General features: G+C 39.0%; 2 protein-coding genes across 2 annotated transcripts in view; one reads left to right on the top strand and one right to left on the bottom strand.

Moving 5' to 3' along the window:
• LOC122250599 (uncharacterized) overlaps window positions 1-2,695 on the bottom strand; it is a 4,227-nt gene extending 1,532 nt beyond the window's left edge. Inside the window, exon 1 of the mRNA XM_043012106.2 lies at window positions 2,556-2,695. Coding sequence (XP_042868040.2) covers window positions 2,556-2,613 — 58 coding nt within the window. The 5' untranslated portion in view covers window positions 2,614-2,695. The remainder of the gene's footprint in view (window positions 1-2,555) is intronic.
• A 3,236-nt stretch (window positions 2,696-5,931) lies between these two features.
• LOC122250592 (proteasome subunit beta type-7) lies at window positions 5,932-14,893 on the top strand. Its single transcript, XM_043012099.2, has 6 exons — window positions 5,932-6,056; window positions 10,082-10,275; window positions 11,398-11,531; window positions 12,875-13,042; window positions 13,401-13,552; window positions 14,589-14,893. The coding sequence occupies exons 1-6, from the start codon at window positions 5,998-6,000 to the stop codon at window positions 14,704-14,706; spliced, it is 825 nt and encodes a 274-aa protein (XP_042868033.2). The 5' UTR covers window positions 5,932-5,997; the 3' UTR covers window positions 14,707-14,893.
• The last annotated feature ends 5,107 nt before the right edge of the window (window positions 14,894-20,000 follow it).

The raw sequence follows: 20,000 nt of genomic DNA, 5'->3' as shown, positions 1-20,000 counted from the left end.
TGATATTGATAACACTAAAAAGAAGAAAATAACAGTAAAGATAACGATATTAGTAATGATGATAATAATAGTAGTACTAATGATAATGATTATGATAGTAATACTGATAACAATGAAAATGATTAAAATGACAAATTACAGTAATGATAATAATAACAATATTGATAATGATAGTAGTAGTAAAAATAAGGATAATGATAGCAATACTGATAATGAGAATGGTGATATGAATAAAGATGCTTATTACTTCTTGCAACAGGAGTATTAAATATTACTACATCTACTACTGTAAATAAAGATCGTATAAATAATACTAATGATAATGGAAATAATAAAAAAAATATAATAACTATGAAGATAACGATCAATGATAAGCAAAAGATTATATTAATCAGACTAATTATTATACTAATTATGCTAATGATAGATTATACTAATGATAAATTATACTAATGATAAATTATACTAATGATAAATTATACTAATGATAAATTATACTAATGACAATGGAAATAATAACAAAAATATAATAACTATGAAGATAACGATCAATGATAAGCAAAAGACAAAGATAAAAATAATGATGATTATGATATCATAATGATTATGATTACGTATATATGATGCATGATTCGACTTTTGTATATAAGGATAATAGTTATAGTAGTGATGAGTGTTTGATGGTGATGATAATGACAGTGGTAATAGGAATGACGATGGTAATTATTATCATTATCACTATTATTAGAATGATGGTGATGATTATTATTTTCGCTATTATCACTATGATCATTATCATAATTATTATTATCATTACTATCATTATCAATATAATTATCATTATCATCATTATCACCATCATCATCACCATCATCATAATCATCACCATCATCATCATCATCATCACCATCATCATTATTATTTCAGCGATGATAATAACGACACAAAAAAATTATTATCATACTCATTATCATCGTTATCACCATCACCATCATCATAATCATCATCATCACCATTATCATCATCATCACTATCACCACCATCATCACCACCATCACCACCACAATCACCATCACCATTATCATCATCACTATCACCACCACCACCATCATCACCGTCACCATCATTTCAGCGATGATAATAACGGCTCAAAAAATGACAAAACTAATAACAATCAAAATAAATATGATATTGATAATGACAACGCGCATGAAAATTTCCTTTCGAAAGCATTACCAAAATAACAAATCTTCCTCTTCAATCGCGTAACAAAGAACTTTCCGTAAATCAAAGCAATTCATGATTTACTTTGATCGCTTCAAAATCAAACTTTGGATTAGAAGGTTGACGAGAGAGAGAGAGAGAGAGAGAGAGAGAGAGAGAGAGAGAGAGAGAGAGAGAGAGAGAGAGAGAGAGAGAGAGAGAGAGAGAGAGAGAGAGAGAGAGAGAGAGAGAGAGAGAGAGAGAGAGAGAGAGACAGACAGACAGACAGACAGAGGAGAGAGAGAGAGAGAGAGAGAGAGAGAGAGAGAAGTAAATATCCAAACACCGAATGCTCATAACGCCATGACAGTTCGGAATTGTGCCTGCGTCATGATTGCGTCAGCTGATGTCGGGGAAGTCTTTTGGACACAGGAAATTGAAGAAAAAGAATGGGAAGGGAAATTGAAAAGAAAATATGTATGCTTGTATGAAGTGCACACACACATGCACACACACACACACACACACACACACACACACACACACACACACACACACACACACACACACACACACACACACACACACACACACACACACACACACACACACACACACACATATATATATATATATGTGTGTGTGTGTGTGTGTGTGTGTGTGTGTGTGCATGTATGCATGTACGAATGTATGTATGTATGAATGAATGAATGAATGTATGTATATGTGTGTGTATGTATGTATGTTTGTGTGTGTGTGTGTTTAAGTATATATAGATACAAATACATATAATATATCTATTCATATAAGTGTGTATATGTGTACACACACACACACACACACACACACACACACACACACATAATATTATATATATATATATATATATATATATATATAATATATATATATATATATATATATATATGTATGTATGTATGTATGTATATATATACATATATATATATATATATATATATATATATATATATATATACATATGTATATATATTATGTATGTATGCATGTATATATATGTATATATATATATATATATATATATATATATATATATATATATATATATAAACATGATACATCAATAGAGAACTAGCAGCTTAGTCTACCTGACAATCGCATATAAAAATATACTCACATAACAAGAAAAAATCCAGCCTGCCTGAATAGCTAACAATACTCGCATAACAATAACTATAAATCAATCATACTCACACTAAATCACTAAATCAATACCAACCTGAATCTATCACATAATAAGAAATAATATATCAACATAAAAAGTAACATACCTCAAGCATACGAACAAACAAACATATCAACCAGCTACTTACCAGCCGAAGCCAGAGCCAAACCACACACAAGAACTCGAACGTGGAACCCCATATCCATTGCCCTTGTTGTTCAGCTGAACAAGACCTGAACGCAACTGCGACCAGGGGCTTTATAGCTGAATAAAAAAGATAACCCTATCAATTTGTGAAGAATCGCTGAACCATGCACATGGTGTTTGTATAAGCAAGTGGCGTATTTCCCATTCAGTGACAGTGACATAGGTGGGAGGGTGGTAGGTGTAATTATAATTATTGTAATTGTGATTGCAAGGGTTTTGTAAAAGACAATTGTTGTGTCACTGTTATCAGGTTTATTGTTGTTATTGTTGTTGTTGTTTTGGGTGGCTTTGTTGTTCTTGGTTTTGTTCTCCTTGTTACTATTGTCATTATTGTTACTTTTGTTGTGTTGTTGCTGTTGATGTTATTATCATCATTATTATTATCATTATTATTATCATTATTATCATCATCATCATCATCATCTATTATTACAATTATTATTATCATCATCCTGATTATTATCCTTATTATTACTATTATCATTATTATCATTATCATTATTACCATCATCATCAATATCACTAACCAATATCATTATCGTTAACCATGATTACTATTTTGTTTATGTTAGTTATTTATTCGATTATACCGAGCCCTCAGTTGCATTGCTTATTATCCTGTTTCTATTTCAAGGAATATTATTAATTCTTATTTATGTCAGTATCGTGACCAAGTTAAATTAATTAATTAACTTGAGTGAAAGATCTTTTCATTTCTAATATTCCATAATATTAGTAACTTCATATGTAATATTAGTAACTTCATATTGTGAGATATTAACGTAAGATGTTAATATTTAACTCATTGGTATACTTTAAACTAAATATATGACCAAACCAAATCATTTAATATTTCAATTTCTTTATAATCCCATAACTTAAGACTTTTAATTTCGAAATGAAACAATAAGAATAAGGATGCTATTGTCTGAAAACTCACGTCACAATTTACATCAATTTGTTTGTACAAACATAGTAACTCATTACCTCCCATAGTAACTAATTACCTCCCACAATAACTAATTACCTCCCACAGTAACTAATTACCTCCCACAGTAACTAATTACCTCCCACAGTAACTAATTACCCATAGTTACTAATTACCCATAGTCACTAATTACCTTCCGCGTTATCTCCATTATCACACAAATTTTGGAAATTCTCATGAAATTTTCTCAAGGAAGGTTTTTATTTCAGGGTTCGAACCCCGTAATCTCGACATGCTGACAATGACTAACTGGTATTTTTTTACCACTAGAAGTTGGAAATTAGATTATTAAATAAAATGGATTATTGTAAAAATGGTTACGATTCACGAGTGCACGCGTAAAGAATGGCATAGACATCATTGTGATAACTGATATCATTGGTATTGTAATTTTCATCATTACTGTATTAGATTTTGTGATGTTTTTTTATTTTTATTATTAGTGTGCGTAAAGAATATATATATATATATATATATATATATATATATATATATATATATATATATATATATATATATATATATATACATAAATTGTAATAACTGGTATTATTGTTATTGTAATTTCCAGCATTATTGTATTATATTTTGTGATAGTTTTTTTTTATTATTATGATTAGTGTGCGTAAAGAATGACATTGTAATAACTGGTATTATTGTTATTTTAATTTTCATAATTACTGTATTAGATTTTGTGATGTTTTTTTTATTAGTGTGCGTAAAGAATGACATTGTAATAATTGGTATTATTGTTATTGTGGTTTTCATCATTATTATATTACATTTTGTGATAGTTTTTTTTATTATTATCAGCATTACTGCCTTCATTATATGATTACCCTTTTAGCATTTATATCGTTATCACTATCATTGTTATTATTATTACTATTATTGTTACTATGCTATTCTTGTTATCATTCTTGTTATGGCAAGTATTATCAGTATTACTATTACCGGCATTTTTATTGTTGTTTTTGTCATTATTCTGTTGTTGTTGTTATCATTATTATTAATATTATTATTTATTATTATTATTACTGTTATCATTATCATTATTATCATGATTATTATTATCATTATTATTATTATCATCATATCATCCCTGTTATTATTATAATCACCATCAATATTATTATTGTTATAGTAATTAGTATTATGATTGTTGTTGTTATTGTTATAATCATTATCACCATTAGAAGTACTAGTAGTAGTAAAAGTATTTTCATTATTATTTTGATCATGATTATCAATATTATCATTATCATTATCATCATTAATCCTTACCATTATCATCCTCATTATGATGATGATGATGATTATCATTATTATTGTTATTATTATTATTGTTATTATCATCATAATTATTACTATTAGCATTATCATCATTGTTACTATCATCATCATCATCACTAGTATCATTATCATTATCTTTATCATTATCATTGTTATTGTTATTATTGTTATCATTGTTATTATCAACGTTGTTATCGTTATCATCGCTACTGGTGTCATTATCATTATCATTATCGTCGCTGTTTTCACTTTTTTTAATCAATTTATTGTTATTATTATCTTAATATAATTTTCATTATTATTATCATTATCATCCCATAATTATTATCACTATCATCATCATCATCATTATTATTTTCATTACCATTGTTATTATTATAGTTAATATCATTGTTACTATTATTATCATCACTAATATTATTATCATATGATTATTGTCAGCAGTACTACTATTAGTGTTAGTATTATTACTAGTATCAGGATTGGCATTAGTACTAGTACTATAATTAGTATTACTATTACGAATTACATGATTCGTATTTGTAATAGCATTATTACTCGTACTAGTAATGATATTAGTACCAATACTCGTATTTATATTAGTGTGGCCGTTATTACATAAGTTACCGAAAGGATTTCGTTTTCTATGATATGAAGTCGATGAAATACTCATATCATAATAGTTCATTATCATTTACAGTCACTTTTTCATAGTGACTATATGTATCTCTTATATTTAATTTGTATGTTGTGAAATAGTAGTTCACATTCGATATTTGGTAAAATAAGTTGTAACGAAGTCAATGAAATGGGTTTCTTTTACAAATAACGTCCATAAGTACGTATCGCAATCCTTCTATTACAAATACCCAAAACAAACCAAAATCTAAAACTTCTATCCTCATTATAGAAAAATAAACTATAATCACACGAAAAAAAGTTAAAACAACCTACTTACAGCCCTATTAAAAACCCAAATAACAAAAATAAATACGACCCAGTCTCAGCTACACAACCCGGAACCAAACGCGACGCCGGGTCTTGTTTGTCATCACAGAAAGAGTTTCAATTCTTGTCATTTCTCGGTTTTTCGTCTTTTAACATGACAATGGACGATATTAACGAGCACCACACTGGATTCCAGTTCGGCAACTTCGCCAGGTGAGTGTGTCTGGGTTTTCTGGTGTTATTATAGGTTATTATAGTGATTTTAACGTATTGGTTGTCTGGTCCCGTGTTTGATATATTTATTTATTGTTTAAGTGTTTTTTTACAGGTTATTGCTTTATATTTTCGTTGTAGGTTAGATTACTATTTGCAGCGTGTGTGCCCTGTCTTGTTATTAGACCTTGTTTTTGTGATATTGCATTGGTTTGCTTTGTGACGTTTTGACTCCGAAATATTCACTATCAGTTACTGATATTTAGTAATTGATAGTGATATTTAGAGTAGTCCTGTGTTACCTCATTACCATGTCAGTTGTATTGGTGCATGCATTCCTCTCATCCATCTATATATAATGTGGTAAATATCTGCAATTCCTCCCTCTCCTCCCATACCCCCCATACCCCATAATCTGGGCCCGATAGAAGGGGTTGGGCGTCCAGGTTTCACCATGATCTCGGGTGTGCGCTCATAAGGAAAGATTAATTGTGACGCGTGCTGTGCTTGATATATATAGATATATATAGTCTGTGGTATGAAATCCATGGGTATTGGTGTCGACGGATTCCTTTTGATGTCTAGAGTGCACTTGTAGTGGTTTTAGTCACCACAGCCCAACGATAAAGACAATACTAGATCCATAGGTGGGGAGGGCATGAAGTATCTCGGGGAGATTGTGGGGTAAATTGGTAAAGAACCTTTCAGAAATTAGTATTTTATCTTGGTTTACTAACAAATGACATATTACATTGTATATTTTTGTCTACTGTGAAATATAGGTACAAAAAATTACAATTACTATACAATTTACTCAACCGTGTGGCATACCGCATAGACAGCTCTTGCGAATCCATGGCACAAAGTGATTTTGGATGGGAATTTTGAATGTGCTGTTTTTGAGTTTGTTTGTTTTTTTCTACAAAATCCTAACTTTATCTAGGTTTGAGGGTATCTCCCCTTTTTCAGAGTACTCTGAGCTGCTTATCTTAATTTGAAGTTTTTGTCATTTGTAAATGGCTATTAATTGAATTAAGCACATGCACTCTTAGGCCAATTACTTTTGTGTGTATGTGTCTGTGTGTGTGTGACTAAGCGAAGTAAACATGTCCCACCAGGTAAACATCTCTCTCATGCGTGCAGATTATGAGCATTTTTGGACACTCATATCGTACATATGAACTACTTTCATTAAGTGATAGTGCTCTATTTGGTTAGAAGACATCATAAGAAATCCATTAGTACCAATTTCAATGTATTTTGTAGCATGGACCAATTCTAGGAATTTACCTTCACTTCAAGTGTGAATTTATTCAAAATTATTGAATTAGTTATGATTTCAAGGATTTTTTTTTTACAAGTCATCTGAAGAGCAGTGCTTTTATCAAGAACATTTAATTACATGTAAACAATTTCAGTTGACAAATATACCAACCTTAACCCTTTCCCGACAGGGCACGCGCTACGCAAAAACCCCTACGCCGAGCCATTGCAATATTGTATTGGAAACGTCACACTGACATGACGCCCCGGCATTGGGAATTTAGCTGTGTCACACGAGTGTGACGCACCGTCGTCATATGGTTAATCTTTTTTCTACTATACTTTAACATAAATCATCATCAAAGTGGACATTGAGTAATAGAAAGAAAAAAAACTTAGGTGTGCGGTTGCCTTACTCTCCATACTAGGTGAGCATGAAGTAGGTCGGAAAATCCAGGGTAATATACAAGTAAATTGCATTGACATAGGCTCAGTGCATCTTATTTATACCATGTTTCATTCAGCAATTCATTCAGCTGCACGGCATACAGGGTGCTCAGCAATTACAGTTGCCTTCACCTGTAGACAATTTGGCAAAGTCCACCAAACTTCCACGTGTTATATTCCAGCTTGATGTAGCTTGTCGACCTCCTTGTCAATTCATCATCAAATGAGAAGCCTAAACTTTATCTTGGTAAAGGATAAAAAGTGGAGGTTTGTTGGCTTTTTCTGGAACACAGCCACATTGAAGAGAATGGCAGCTACACAAACGAGATTGCTACCCACATGCAGGCATCAGGGGCTAGACAGTCACAAACGTATGCCCCACAAGTAGTTATTGCCAACTGTGCACAAGAGATCTCATTGGGATCTGCTGCATTTTCCAGACTGATCACAAAGTTTGGAGGCCAAGGTGATTGCCTGAACTAGCACCAGATATTAGGCTGTCTATCAAAGATCTTACTGTATTTCTTAATTCCAACTTGATAGTGTGGAAAAGCGTTAAGCGATTGCTTCAAGTTCATTCCCTGACACCTTTTGTCAAAACACTGACAAGTTTGGAGCCATGGCTATCACTGCATAAGCCAGTGGCATATGTGGGTTAATCACATATTTATAAGCTATTTATATGCTATTTAACCCATTCACTACGGGGCTTATATTTGTGTAATGCTACTCCCGCCAGCTTGATAACAAGCTCATACAGTGACAAAGTGGGAGATCTCCCCTGTGGTGCTGTCCCTCTATGAACTTCAACTAGGTGATAATAGGAGGTTTTTGTATTTGTTTACAATTATTTTCACAAGTGAATCAAAATTTGTTTATATAGATGGAACTTCTATCATTATGTACATAGGTAACTATGTAAAATGTATTTTAGTAAGGGAGAGATAACGTGATAGGACGGCATTCGGTGCCAATAGCCTAAAGTCAGCCACCAAATTCATCCAGTTTGGATATTTCTTTTCTTTGCAATTTATTCTAGTAGTTTTATTTTTCACTGCCTTGTCAATATACATTACTTTGTATACATACATTAAAAACATGAACACCCCAGTAGAGTCTCTTTCATGCTGTATTTCCAAGGAGATTGTGATATAATTTGAAAAGAAAAATGTCAAAAGTGCTTATAACAAAAATAAAGTAGAGTAACAGTGATTGCTTGTGACTTAACTTGCCTTGTGTCCACCAAAAGCAATTTATGCAGGGATTCCACATAGATAAGAGGCGAGGGAAGGGGTTTTGGTTATATAGATGGATAGATATACTGGAGTGTGTGGATAGGTTGGATTACATGTGTGCATTACACATTTTTTGGAAATAATTGGTAAGGAAATATATATATATATATATATATATATATATATATATATATATATATATATATATATATATATACATACATATATATATAAAGGTGTGTGTGTATATATATAAGAAGTGAAAGAAGATTCACATGACCCTCGAACATTAAATAACGTCTGGTAACTACTGTAGAACCTATAAATTGATGTCATGTTGGGATTATATAAGAAACTTTCTCAGATAGTTTTCCTGGTATGTGTGTGTGTACATTAATTTACATAAAATGTTGACCCAGAAGCTAAGGCTTGTGGCTAGAATGATATGTTACAGGATGGGAATATTCCTCTAACCAATTCATGATGGCGCATATTTGCCTAATGCCGCTCCCACCAGCAGCATAGCAAGCACATACATCTTTTTGCACAAGAAGAGGTTTTTATGATCATATGCATTTTTTTGACAAGTCAAGAAATATTTGTATAGACAAACCTGACTATGTACAATGTGTCTATACAGCAGAAGTCTATGACGTGATGGAACATCATCCATCATGCAGGAAATATTCCGATTACATGCTATGACATCATCCTATGTAAATGGGTTACAGCTTGAAGTTTTGAAATGTTAGGATGTGCATCCCTGTATTTTCTCTTGTAATATGTTTTTTGACTAATGTTGAGTACAGGAATAGGAGGTATGTAAGATTTGTGAGTGCATATATATATATATATAATGTGTGTGTGTGTGTATTTTTTCAGTCTTTTTCTTTTTTCTTTTAGTTTTTTTCTTTTCTTTTTGATATCTTTTAATTATTTAGTTATTTTCTCTTCTTTCCTCTTCACCCTCTCCTTACGACCCTGCAGTATACTGTCCTGCTGCAAAGAAAACATAACCATTACCAAACCCCTATCCTTCCTCTCTTCACACACAAGTTAAAAGAAACATTTTCTCCACAGAAATGAGAAGCTGGCAGCCAAGGGCTTCCCCATGCCCAGGGCCCGCAAGACTGGTACGACCATTGCAGGGATCGTGTTCAAGGACGGCGTCGTGTTGGGGGCCGACACAAGAGCCACAGAGGGCGACACTGTTGCGGACAAGAACTGCAGCAAGATCCATTACCTTCAGCCCAACATGTACTGCTGTGGGGCAGGTGAGGGAGGCTGCGTCTGTGGAACAGCTCTTTGGACTTATTATTTCTTATTAACTAAATTGCGTCGGGTGTTATGACACATGCGACGCAGGAGCTTTGGCTTGCCGACGGGCTTCATGATGTACGTGACATTCAGGGATTTTGGATCACTGTACTATGTTATTGTGCTATGAGTAAAGAGTGAGTGATGATGACTATTGTATTCATGATTACTATAATTACCGTAATATTAAGTAAACCTAACATCCAGAAATTAGATGGCACCACTTTCTTCTAGCACCAGCAGGAGAGAGAGCCTTGACTGGCACTCATCCATGGTCTCTAGCAAGCACTATCTTTATAGAGCGACAGCACACAGCATGTTACTGCCCTCGCGCTCTAAAATACCGCAAATGAACGATGTGCAAACAGAACGAGAAGAGGAAGTTGACTAAACCCATGCCAGTGTCTAAAATGTGCCCCTGTGCCAGTAGGGATGCCTTTTACTGTGGCACTCACAGGTTTCCTTCCTTTTCCCTTCCTCTTCATGTTATCTACATTGTAGAAGGTTATATGTTTCATATTCATTCATAACAGTACATAAATATGAAAAAATTGAGTTGCTTTTTGTCCTCCCATAAAACAGCAATACTTCTGTCACTGAGTATAAAGAAAATAATGAGCTGATATGGACCCTTTACTACAATTTTTGTCAACTGCAACATTGGTAGAGCCTGTTATATGACACATATAAGTCTCATTACAATAAAACACACAAAAAAGATAAAGCACAAAAATGGCTCTAGTTTTACAGTGAGTAACTGAATGAGAGTGGGAAAAGTCAAAGTATGTTGTGTGAAGCTGCCTCACTCTGAAATAAAACCCATCCTGGAGACTGGGCAAGGGTATCTAAACTATCCCCCGTCCACAATGGGTTAATATTAGTGTTAGCCCATTTCATAGAGTAATGGCAAGACTTAAGTCAGGATACACACTGATCACCTGGAACGGCACTCCAGATGCCAATCCTCATCATCCTTCCAAACTGATTCCCATTCTTGCCTCAACCCCTTGGTATGTATGTATGTATGTATGTATGTTCAGCCCCAGGCCACTGACACGTAATTCCTCCTCCCCTGCCAGGTACTGCTGCCGACCTGGAGATGACCACTGCCCTCATGGCCAGCCAGCTCGAGCTTCACCGCCTCAACACCAACCGCCAGGTGCCCGTCGTGGCTGCCAACCGCATGCTGAAGCAGATGCTTTTCCGCTACCAGGTGAAAGAAAGAAGAAGGAAAGGGAGCATGGAAGGCAGAAGGAAGAGAGGGAGGGAAAGAGTGAAAGCAGAAGGGAGGGTGGAAGGGAAAGAGGGAAGGCAGAAGCGAGTGAGGAAAAGATTGAAGGTCAAAGGATGGATGAAATGGAAAGGAGGGAGGATAGAAGGAAGCAAGGAAGTATGGAATGTAAAAGAATAAGGGAGAAGGGGTAAGGGATGGGGAAAGGGTCAGGGAGGAAATTTACCCACTGAACTCTATTGTTGAGCTTGTTGAGCTATTTTTGATATAAATAATTTTCTTTTTCTTGTATCAATATTTAATGCAGTGTGGACAGGCCTATGTAATTGACTGTTATTTGGTAGGTCAGGTGGAACAAGGGAGACTCAATCTTTGCACTTTGCCTGACAACCGTTTTTTCTGCCCACCTCATGCTTGCTTGTAAATCAGAGCACCAAAAATCTTCTCTACTTTTTTGTGATTCATAATGTTGTGAGATGTACAGTGGGTACTGGTGTGGCTATGACAGTGTTTCGACAAATGATTCTTGTAGTTTAGTTTTTTAGTCTCCATAGAGAGGGAATATAAGCTGTACACTCTGTAACATCACTGGCATATGGTCAAAACCATTCATGGCATCAGTGTGTTCCCACTTGTTCACAATGGGTTAATATTATAGAAAGTAAAACCTCTATCAGTAGAGGAATTCCCCCAAGGAATTAAATCAGGAAAGCAACAGGTTCTAAGAACATGTTCCCTAATGCAATTTCAATTTGATTTAATACCAGTATTTAAGAATGACACTTTTTGTGATTTTTGTAATTTAATTCTTTGTGAGGTAATCTATTCAAAGTGAACTAGAAGACCATATGCAAGATATTGTAAAAAGTTTTTAAAAAATAGGGAAAGAATTGAAAACGCCAGGACATACTAATGTTTGTGACCTGTTTTATGTCTTTGTTATTGTGTCATTTAGAAGATACTAGATATGAAGGCCTCAGCGAGATAGAACAAAATATTCACTAGAGGATAAAGCATTTTTGTTGCACTTTTCATAAAAAGAAAATAGTCATCTGACATATATTAGGAATTCCTAGTTATCAGAGGTCAAGTGTGATGAACTAGGTAGCAAAGTGTGGAAGGAACACAGAGTATTGGACAAGATAAAGACTTTCATTGAAATATCTTTCTGAAAAAAACACAAATAATGAGAAGAAAAGGAAAAATGGGAAATATAAAAATAACAGGTAGAGACAAAGACGCATAGTAAAGCCCTCGAAACACAAGAAAGGGCCTACTCAGTGACAATGCACTCTTTTACCTGTTTGCATCCACTCCCCACACAGGGCCACATTGGAGCAGCTCTCGTCCTGGGTGGAGTGGACAAGAACGGCTTCCACATCTATTCCATCCACCCTCACGGCTCGACTGACCGCCTGCCCTACACCACCATGGGCTCAGGATCCCTGGCTGCGATGTCCGTCTTTGAGGCGCGCTGGAAGCCTGACATGGAGGTAATGGGGGGATGTTGTATTTTTATGGTGAACTTGTTCTACTCTTTTCACCTTTTTTTGTCATCTGTCTCCTATTGTTTCTTCCTTGTTACTTCCTTTCCAATTTTCACTCTGTTTTTATTCCACTCTTGTTCCTTGACTTTCTTTTGCTTTCTCAGTTTTCCTTTCGTCTACGTTATCTTCTCTTAACTATTGTATATTTTTTTCACCTTATTGATTAGCATTATTTTTTATATATATATTTTTCCGTAAAGTTTCAAAATTTGATTAATGAAGAATGAACCATATCACATTAGGTGTGTCCCTAACAATACCTTACTTTCCCCCATGCCCTAAAATCCACGTGTAACCACTGCAGCTGGACGAGGCCAAGCAGCTGGTTCGCGACGCCATTGCCGGTGGTGTTTTCAATGACCTGGGCTCTGGCTCCAACATTGATCTGTGCGTCATCACCAAGGACGGAGCCAACATGATCAGGCCATACGATGTTGCCAACATCAAGGGAGAGAGGTATGTGCTTGTGGGGGTTGAGGTTTGTGTGTGTGTGTGTGTGTGTGTGTGTGTGTGTGTGTGTGTGTGTGTGTGTGTGTGTGTGTGTGTGTGTGTGTGTGTGTGTGTGTGTGTGTGTGTGTGTGTGTGTGTGTGTGTGTGTGTGTGTGTGTGTGTGTGTGTTTTCTCTCTGTCTCTCCATTTTGTTTCTTTTCTCTTAGGGAGATATTTGTTGAGGTATACTTTATTTTTTTCTGTATTTCTCTTGTGTTCTTTTTCTTCCTGTCTGTCTTTCTTCCCATGGGATGTTTTCTTTGTTGAAGACCTTGGGAAGTTTAAAAAAAGATGCTACACTTTCATTGACAGGTTGTAAAGTAAAGTAATTTAAAGGAAATAAAATTATGAAATAGTATAAATAAACATTCAGGAAAAAATTTCCTTACCAGTTAAAAAATTCAAAGGACAGTACCTTTCATTTACAAGGTCACTCCTTCATATTGCCAATGCACAAACCACCAGTTTCAGCACTCATAGCCAGAATAGATGCTCCATGTTGGAATGTGTTTCGGATACAAGAGTCAGAGCTGGCAGTTTGCGTCGGGGCAGTGCCGAGTGGTGATCTTGAACAACGGAACACTAAATGCAATTACTAAAAGTTGTGATCATTTTGAAAGAAAGTAATTTCAAGTACATATGATTTCTGCTTCAAGACTCTAAAGCATTGTTACTTTTTGGTATATTTGTGAATGGAATGTGTGGTTACGTTAAAGAAGCTTTTTAATTTTTCAGTAATGACTGTGTCATGGAAAATTTATATATTGTTTTTATTCATGCTTTACATCTTTAAATTTCATGTTTCCTTTGCCATGCCTGTTTATTGGTTAAGATTCATGGCTTTATTTTCTTATTTACTTTGTTATACCTCATCATTAGTTGGATTAGTGTTTCCCTTTTAAGTTTCTCTCAGTCATCTTTATTGGTTTGGAGGATTTGGAAGTGTATGTGAAGTTGTAATATCTTAATTCTGTGTTCATTTGAATTTAATTTCTATCCGCAGGCTCGGAAAGTACGAATACAAGCGAGGCACGACAGAGGCTACCAAGATAGTGCGACCCATTATTGTAGAGTCACAGACGGTGAAAGTCGTGAAAGTGGAAGAAATGGACACTGCATAATTATGTTATCATTAGTAATATTTTTTTGACTTTTGTTTCTCACATAATCCAAATGGAAAACTTCACTGGAATGGATATTTTGCATTCGTACCGTACTCTTCAAAAAGAAGGTGTTATGCTTGAGGTTAAGTTTCTGTATGGTTAAGAAATTGTAACTCCTCTTAACAATAAACATATTTGATAAATATTGCTTTTGTTTTTGTCACATGATAGACTTTTACTATTTTTAAAATCCAATTTCTCTCTCTCTCTCTCTCTCTCTCTCTCTCTCCTGTCCCTGTCCACCCCTCTCTCTTTCTTTCTATCTCTCTCTCACTCACTCTTTCTCCCTGTCCCTGTCCCTATCTCTTACTCCCAGCCACTGAATGTACAAATCATAAGGTTTAATATTATAATTTAATGTATTCCCTGTCTCCTGTTTCCCCTTTCGCCTCTGGCCCATACCTAGCTACAGCTTACACCCTTATGTGTAACAGACTGGGGTCATTGTCAATAAGTATTATTACCGGGCTACTCTAATGAACTGCTGCAGCTGTGTCCTCCCTCAGCCAAGATCAAATGGCAATTTACATCTGGTGGCAGCTCACACAATCTCTTTTTCTTTCCTCTCTCACTCTCCCTCTCTTTCCCCTTGTAAGCATCTGATTTTCTGGACTATTACTGTTATTTGATTGTAATATAGTCTTTGTAATACTTGTTCCTTAAGACACACTGTTTCCTAGCGACTAGCAGAAGTACTGACCCACACCTGCTTCCTGCCCCAACCTTCTGGTCACAGCTGACACACCCACACGTGTACTGAATTCAGTTCAGACAGATTTGCGAAGACGTCGCTTCGCCCGGGCTATATGCACAAGGCGGCCCGGCCTCTGCCAGCTATGAGTGCTGACTCATCTAATCTTATTTGATCATCATCGCTGAATTCAATTCAGCTCAGTTCAGAGAGATTTTGCGAAGACGTCGCTTCGCCCGGATTGTGTGGATGGGGTAGCCCGGTCTCTATTGGCCATAAGTGCTGACTCATCTGATCATCATAACTGAACTTTTACCGTGGCGGTCGGATTGCCTGTAGGCGCTCCAGTTGCCAGGGGGCTAGTGACAGGCATAGCCGTCTAACCAGCCCGGCGGCTGTCGTCTCTAAGCCCTGCCTGAGGAAGCGAGTGTGCTCGCATTCCATCAGGTAGTGCTCTAATTTGGCGTCCGGCGCGCCACAATACTCACAGCGTCGCTCATCTTGCCCAAAAGTGGGGATGATTTGCCACGCACAAGGGTAGTCTATTCTCAGTCTGTGCAGACTGACTTTAGCACACCTTGATATTCTGGGAGAGAGTATCAGCGACTCATAGCCTGTGGCGTTTGAGTACCAGCTGGCCGTGGGGGAGGTTCTCGCTTCCTCTTTGTGTCGCTGCAGGGCACCGACCTGCCCTGCAACCATCGTTTTACGCCTTAGCAGTTCCCGGCTAGGATGCACCACAAGATCACTCAAGGGTTCCTTCCTGCCTTCCTCCGCTAACCTGTCAGCTACGTCATTCCCTTCAATACCAACATGGCTTGGGATCCAGTTGATGATGATGCGTCTTCCCTGATCCAGGATTCTCTGAGCAATGGTGAGAATCGAGGTTACCAGGTAAACGTTATCAAGGGGCGTGCTTTGTTGCAGGCTGTCAATGGCGGCCCTAGAGTCTGTGTGTATGACAACATGCCCGTCCGTCTGGGCTGCATGGGCTAGGGCTCCCATAATAGCTACTGCCTCTGCCTGGAGCGAGGAGGCATTGTCAGATACCCGCATAGCTTTCTCTATGCCCCTTGCTGCAAAACCGGCGCCTGCAGTGCGGGTGATGGGGTCTACAGAACCATCCGTGAAGTAGGTTTTACTATTCAGCGGCGTGATTGCTGTAATGTTCCTCTCCGCCTCAGCCTTCAATAGAGGCGGTGAGTACTGTGTTTTTCTTCTTGATAGACTCATGACAGAACTCTATCAAGGATCGTGCCCACGGCGGGGCTGAGACATAGTCAGGGTGGGGAAGGTCCATGCCCTTAATCAGTAGTGTCTCTTTGAGCTCAAAGCGTTTCAGCACTCTGGTTGTGTGAGACAGCCAGGTGTTGTTAGCAAAGAGCTCTTGGTTTTGTGCAAGCCGACGCTGCACTCTCTGTCTTAGCTGCGAGTCCAGTGGGGACTGTAGGACATTGGCAAGGAACTGGGCCGCCATCTGATCAATCCGGGTGTCCAGGGGAAAGAGTTTGGCCTCCAAGAGGAGGTTAGTAACCTTAGCCCACCCAGGGGCACCCAGAATAATCCTGGCGGCTTCGTTTTGCATGATGTCGAGTCTTTTCCTGAGTCCAGGTTTGACTGTGATCAGGGCGACGGAGGCGTAGTCCACAATGGGACGGACAGCGTGCACGTAGAAAGATCTTAGTACGCGGTGTCCAGCCCCTAAGCGTCTCCCAGACAGAGCTCTCATGACAGAGAGCCTTGCCTTGGTCCGGTCTAAGAGATGTTTGATCTCGGAGCGGAAGGTGAGGTTCTTATCGATCCATACCCCCAAGTATTGGTAGACGTGTACCCACTCAAGCTCTAGACCTTGGACTCGCAGTCTTTGATCACAGACATCATGTTTCAGCGCCATTGCCTTCGATTTGGCTGCTGAGATCTTAAGCCCGACTCTGCAGTATTCCTCAGATATTAGGTCCAGACAACACTGGGCCTTTCTGACTGGATTCACATTTCTTCTCTCAGTGGAGATAATTGCTAGATCATCTGCATATGAAATGATCGTGCACCCCGCTGGGAGTGGAATGTCGAGAATGTTTAACATGAGGATGTTGAACAGAGCCGGGCTAAGGACCCCTCCTTGAGGGGTGCCATTCTCCAGAGGCAAATGCCTGGAAAGGTGACCTTGGAACTTCACTCTGGCAGTTCTGTTCAGAAAGTAATCGCCAATCCAGGCAAGCAGCCTGCCTTTGATTCCCTTGCGAATCAGGATCTCCTGAATGGCTAGCGGGTTTGCCAGTTCAAAAGCCTTCTCCAGGTCAAGGAAGACAATGACAGCGCTGCTGCTGTTGACAGTGCTCAGTAAGGTGGCCTTGCTGTGGGTAGTGCTCTTGCCCCTTGTGAACCCGTGTAGGTGTTCATGTGGAGGTCCCAGCTTCCATTGGAGCCGATTCAGTACCATTTTCTCTGCTGTCTTTCCCAGACAGCTAAGCAAGGAGATGGGGCGGTACCGTCCCGGCTCCTTTGGTTTGGGGACGGGAATTATATCAGCCCTCTTCCAGCACTGTGGCAGTGAGGAAGTTTCCCAGGACTTGTTGATGAGATGCAAAAGTGCAAGCTCACCTTCATGTCCTAGGTGGGAAATGATGGGGTGGGAGATCCCATCGCAACCCGGGGCTGACCGGGAATTGGTCTTGTATGTTCGCCGTAATTCCCTCAGAGAGAACATGGCATCTGTATCATCAGACTCGACCGCCTTTTCTCTGATGAGGGCATGCCTGCCTGGGAGCAGTTGTTCTTAGCATGCGCTCAGATCTGCTGGTAGACCGACGCTACTTGTTCTAGCAGAGAACTCGAGTGCCAGCCTCTCCGCCTCCGACCGCGGGTCATGGTGGGTCTTTTTGGGGGCTGAGCGATTCGTGGCCCGTCTGATACGGTTCCACAATTCTGGAAGGGAGGTTTGGTGGCCAAAGGACTCACACCACTCCAACCACTTTTCCTGCTTTAACCTCTTAGCAGTTTCCTGAGCATCCCTGAGAGCCTCTCTCAGAAGAGCGTGGTTCTCGGGAGTTCTCTGTCTGCGAAAGTGTCTTCAGCACATATAGATTCTGTGGTTGACCTCCTTGATCTCATCATTGTAGTACCAGGCGTCCTTGAAACACCTGGACCACTGACGAGTTTTGGGGATGGTTTCTGAGGCTGCCTCGTCTATGGCATTTACTAGTCTGGCCTCAAGTATATCCACATTATCATTAAGTGAGGAGTCACTGGTTCTGAGACACTTGGCCAGAACCTCCTGGAAGGCTTTCCAGTTGGCTCTTTCCACCTTCCATTGAGGATTGTGCTGGGGCATGGGTGCCGGGCCAGCATCCAAGATGGTGGTGACTATCCCATAATGATCGCTCGTGGCAGTGTCCACAGACCAACTAATTCTCTCGACCAGGGCCGCAGTGACAAAGGTGAGGTCAAGGACCCCCCCGCCAACGTGCGTAGGCTCCTGGCTGTTGAGAAGAGCAATCTCTGGGCATGACTCTAGCACCTCGGCTATATGGCAGCCTGCCACATCACGTCTCTGAGTGGGAGCCAGTATGGGGTGGTGGGCATTAAAGTCCCCCCCTATGAGAATTAGCTCATGTGCTGCAGCAGCACAGGCTTCACTGATATCTAAGCCCCTACAGTTTGGCCTACTGTATACATTGTACAGCTTGAGAGGACCCCCGGCCAAATGGATCTCAACAGCAAGGGATTCGACACCTTCTCCACACTGCCCAGGATCGGCAATCAGGGAGCAGGGGATAGTCGACTTCACAAGGGTAATCAGGCCTCTGGTACCTTGCGTACTCGGTAGCACAAAGGGATGATATCCCGAGAAGCGTACAGATTCCCCTGTTAGCGTCTCTTGGAGCATGACAACATCAATGTTCCGAGATCGCACGATCGCGTGGAGAAGGGCGGCCCTAGGGGAGAAGCTGTTGATGTTCCACTGCAGTATGCTTAAGTTAGTGGCCATAGTGCTTGTCTGCGTTCACTAAGTCATTGACGTCAAGGTATTCGGTCTCTGTGTCCGACGCCCCCGTGTGGGTAACGTCAGACATTTCGGAGTCTGACAACTCCTTGGTGAGTTCCACGCTGAGTGATTTCCTCACTTGACTCGTCACTGTCGTCAGGACAGGTCGAGTTGGAAGGGCTGGGTCTCCTGGGAGGTGGAGTATTCCTGGTCGCCTTGGCCTTCCTTTTGGGTGGCCGTGGCTTCCTCACCCTTTGGGGTTTGGGCGCAGGCTCTGCCAGTGTGGTCTTGGCCGCAGGTTTGTCGGGGAGACAGGTCTCGCCCTGAGTTGGGGTGGGAGAAGGAGTCTCGCCCTGAGTTGGAGTGGGAGTTGTGGCCTTGGGCCTCATGTCCTTTTCCTTCAGGGCATTGACGGTCTGAGTCATTGCCGTCATGGCTACCTCGACTGCCTTCTCCGTCTCCTCGCTGGTCCTTCCCAATGCCGTCGCAACTGCTGTGACAACTGTCTTCAGCAGGAGCGTCAAGTCCTTCTCTGTGAACAGAGTCGGTCTCTCCGCTCTTGGGGTAGCCTTTGAG

Source organism: Penaeus japonicus, unplaced genomic scaffold, assembly GCF_977035675.1.
Source record: "Penaeus japonicus unplaced genomic scaffold, GWHDUDI00000001_assembly GWHDUDI00000013, whole genome shotgun sequence".
NCBI lineage: Eukaryota > Metazoa > Arthropoda > Malacostraca > Decapoda > Penaeidae > Penaeus > Penaeus japonicus.
This window is presented reverse-complemented; position numbering and strand designations above follow the sequence as displayed.

Excerpts from the sequence above, each read along its gene's own strand:
- LOC122250592 (XM_043012099.2), top strand. The coding sequence starts at position 5,998 with ATGACAATGGACGATATTAACGAGCACCACACTGGATTCCAGTTCGGC. Across the intron at positions 6,057-10,081 it reads CAGTTCGGCAACTTCGCCAG|AAATGAGAAGCTGGCAGCCA; the intron begins GTGAGTGTGTCT and ends TTTTCTCCACAG. Across the intron at positions 11,532-12,874 it reads AGATGCTTTTCCGCTACCAG|GGCCACATTGGAGCAGCTCT; the intron begins GTGAAAGAAAGA and ends CTCCCCACACAG.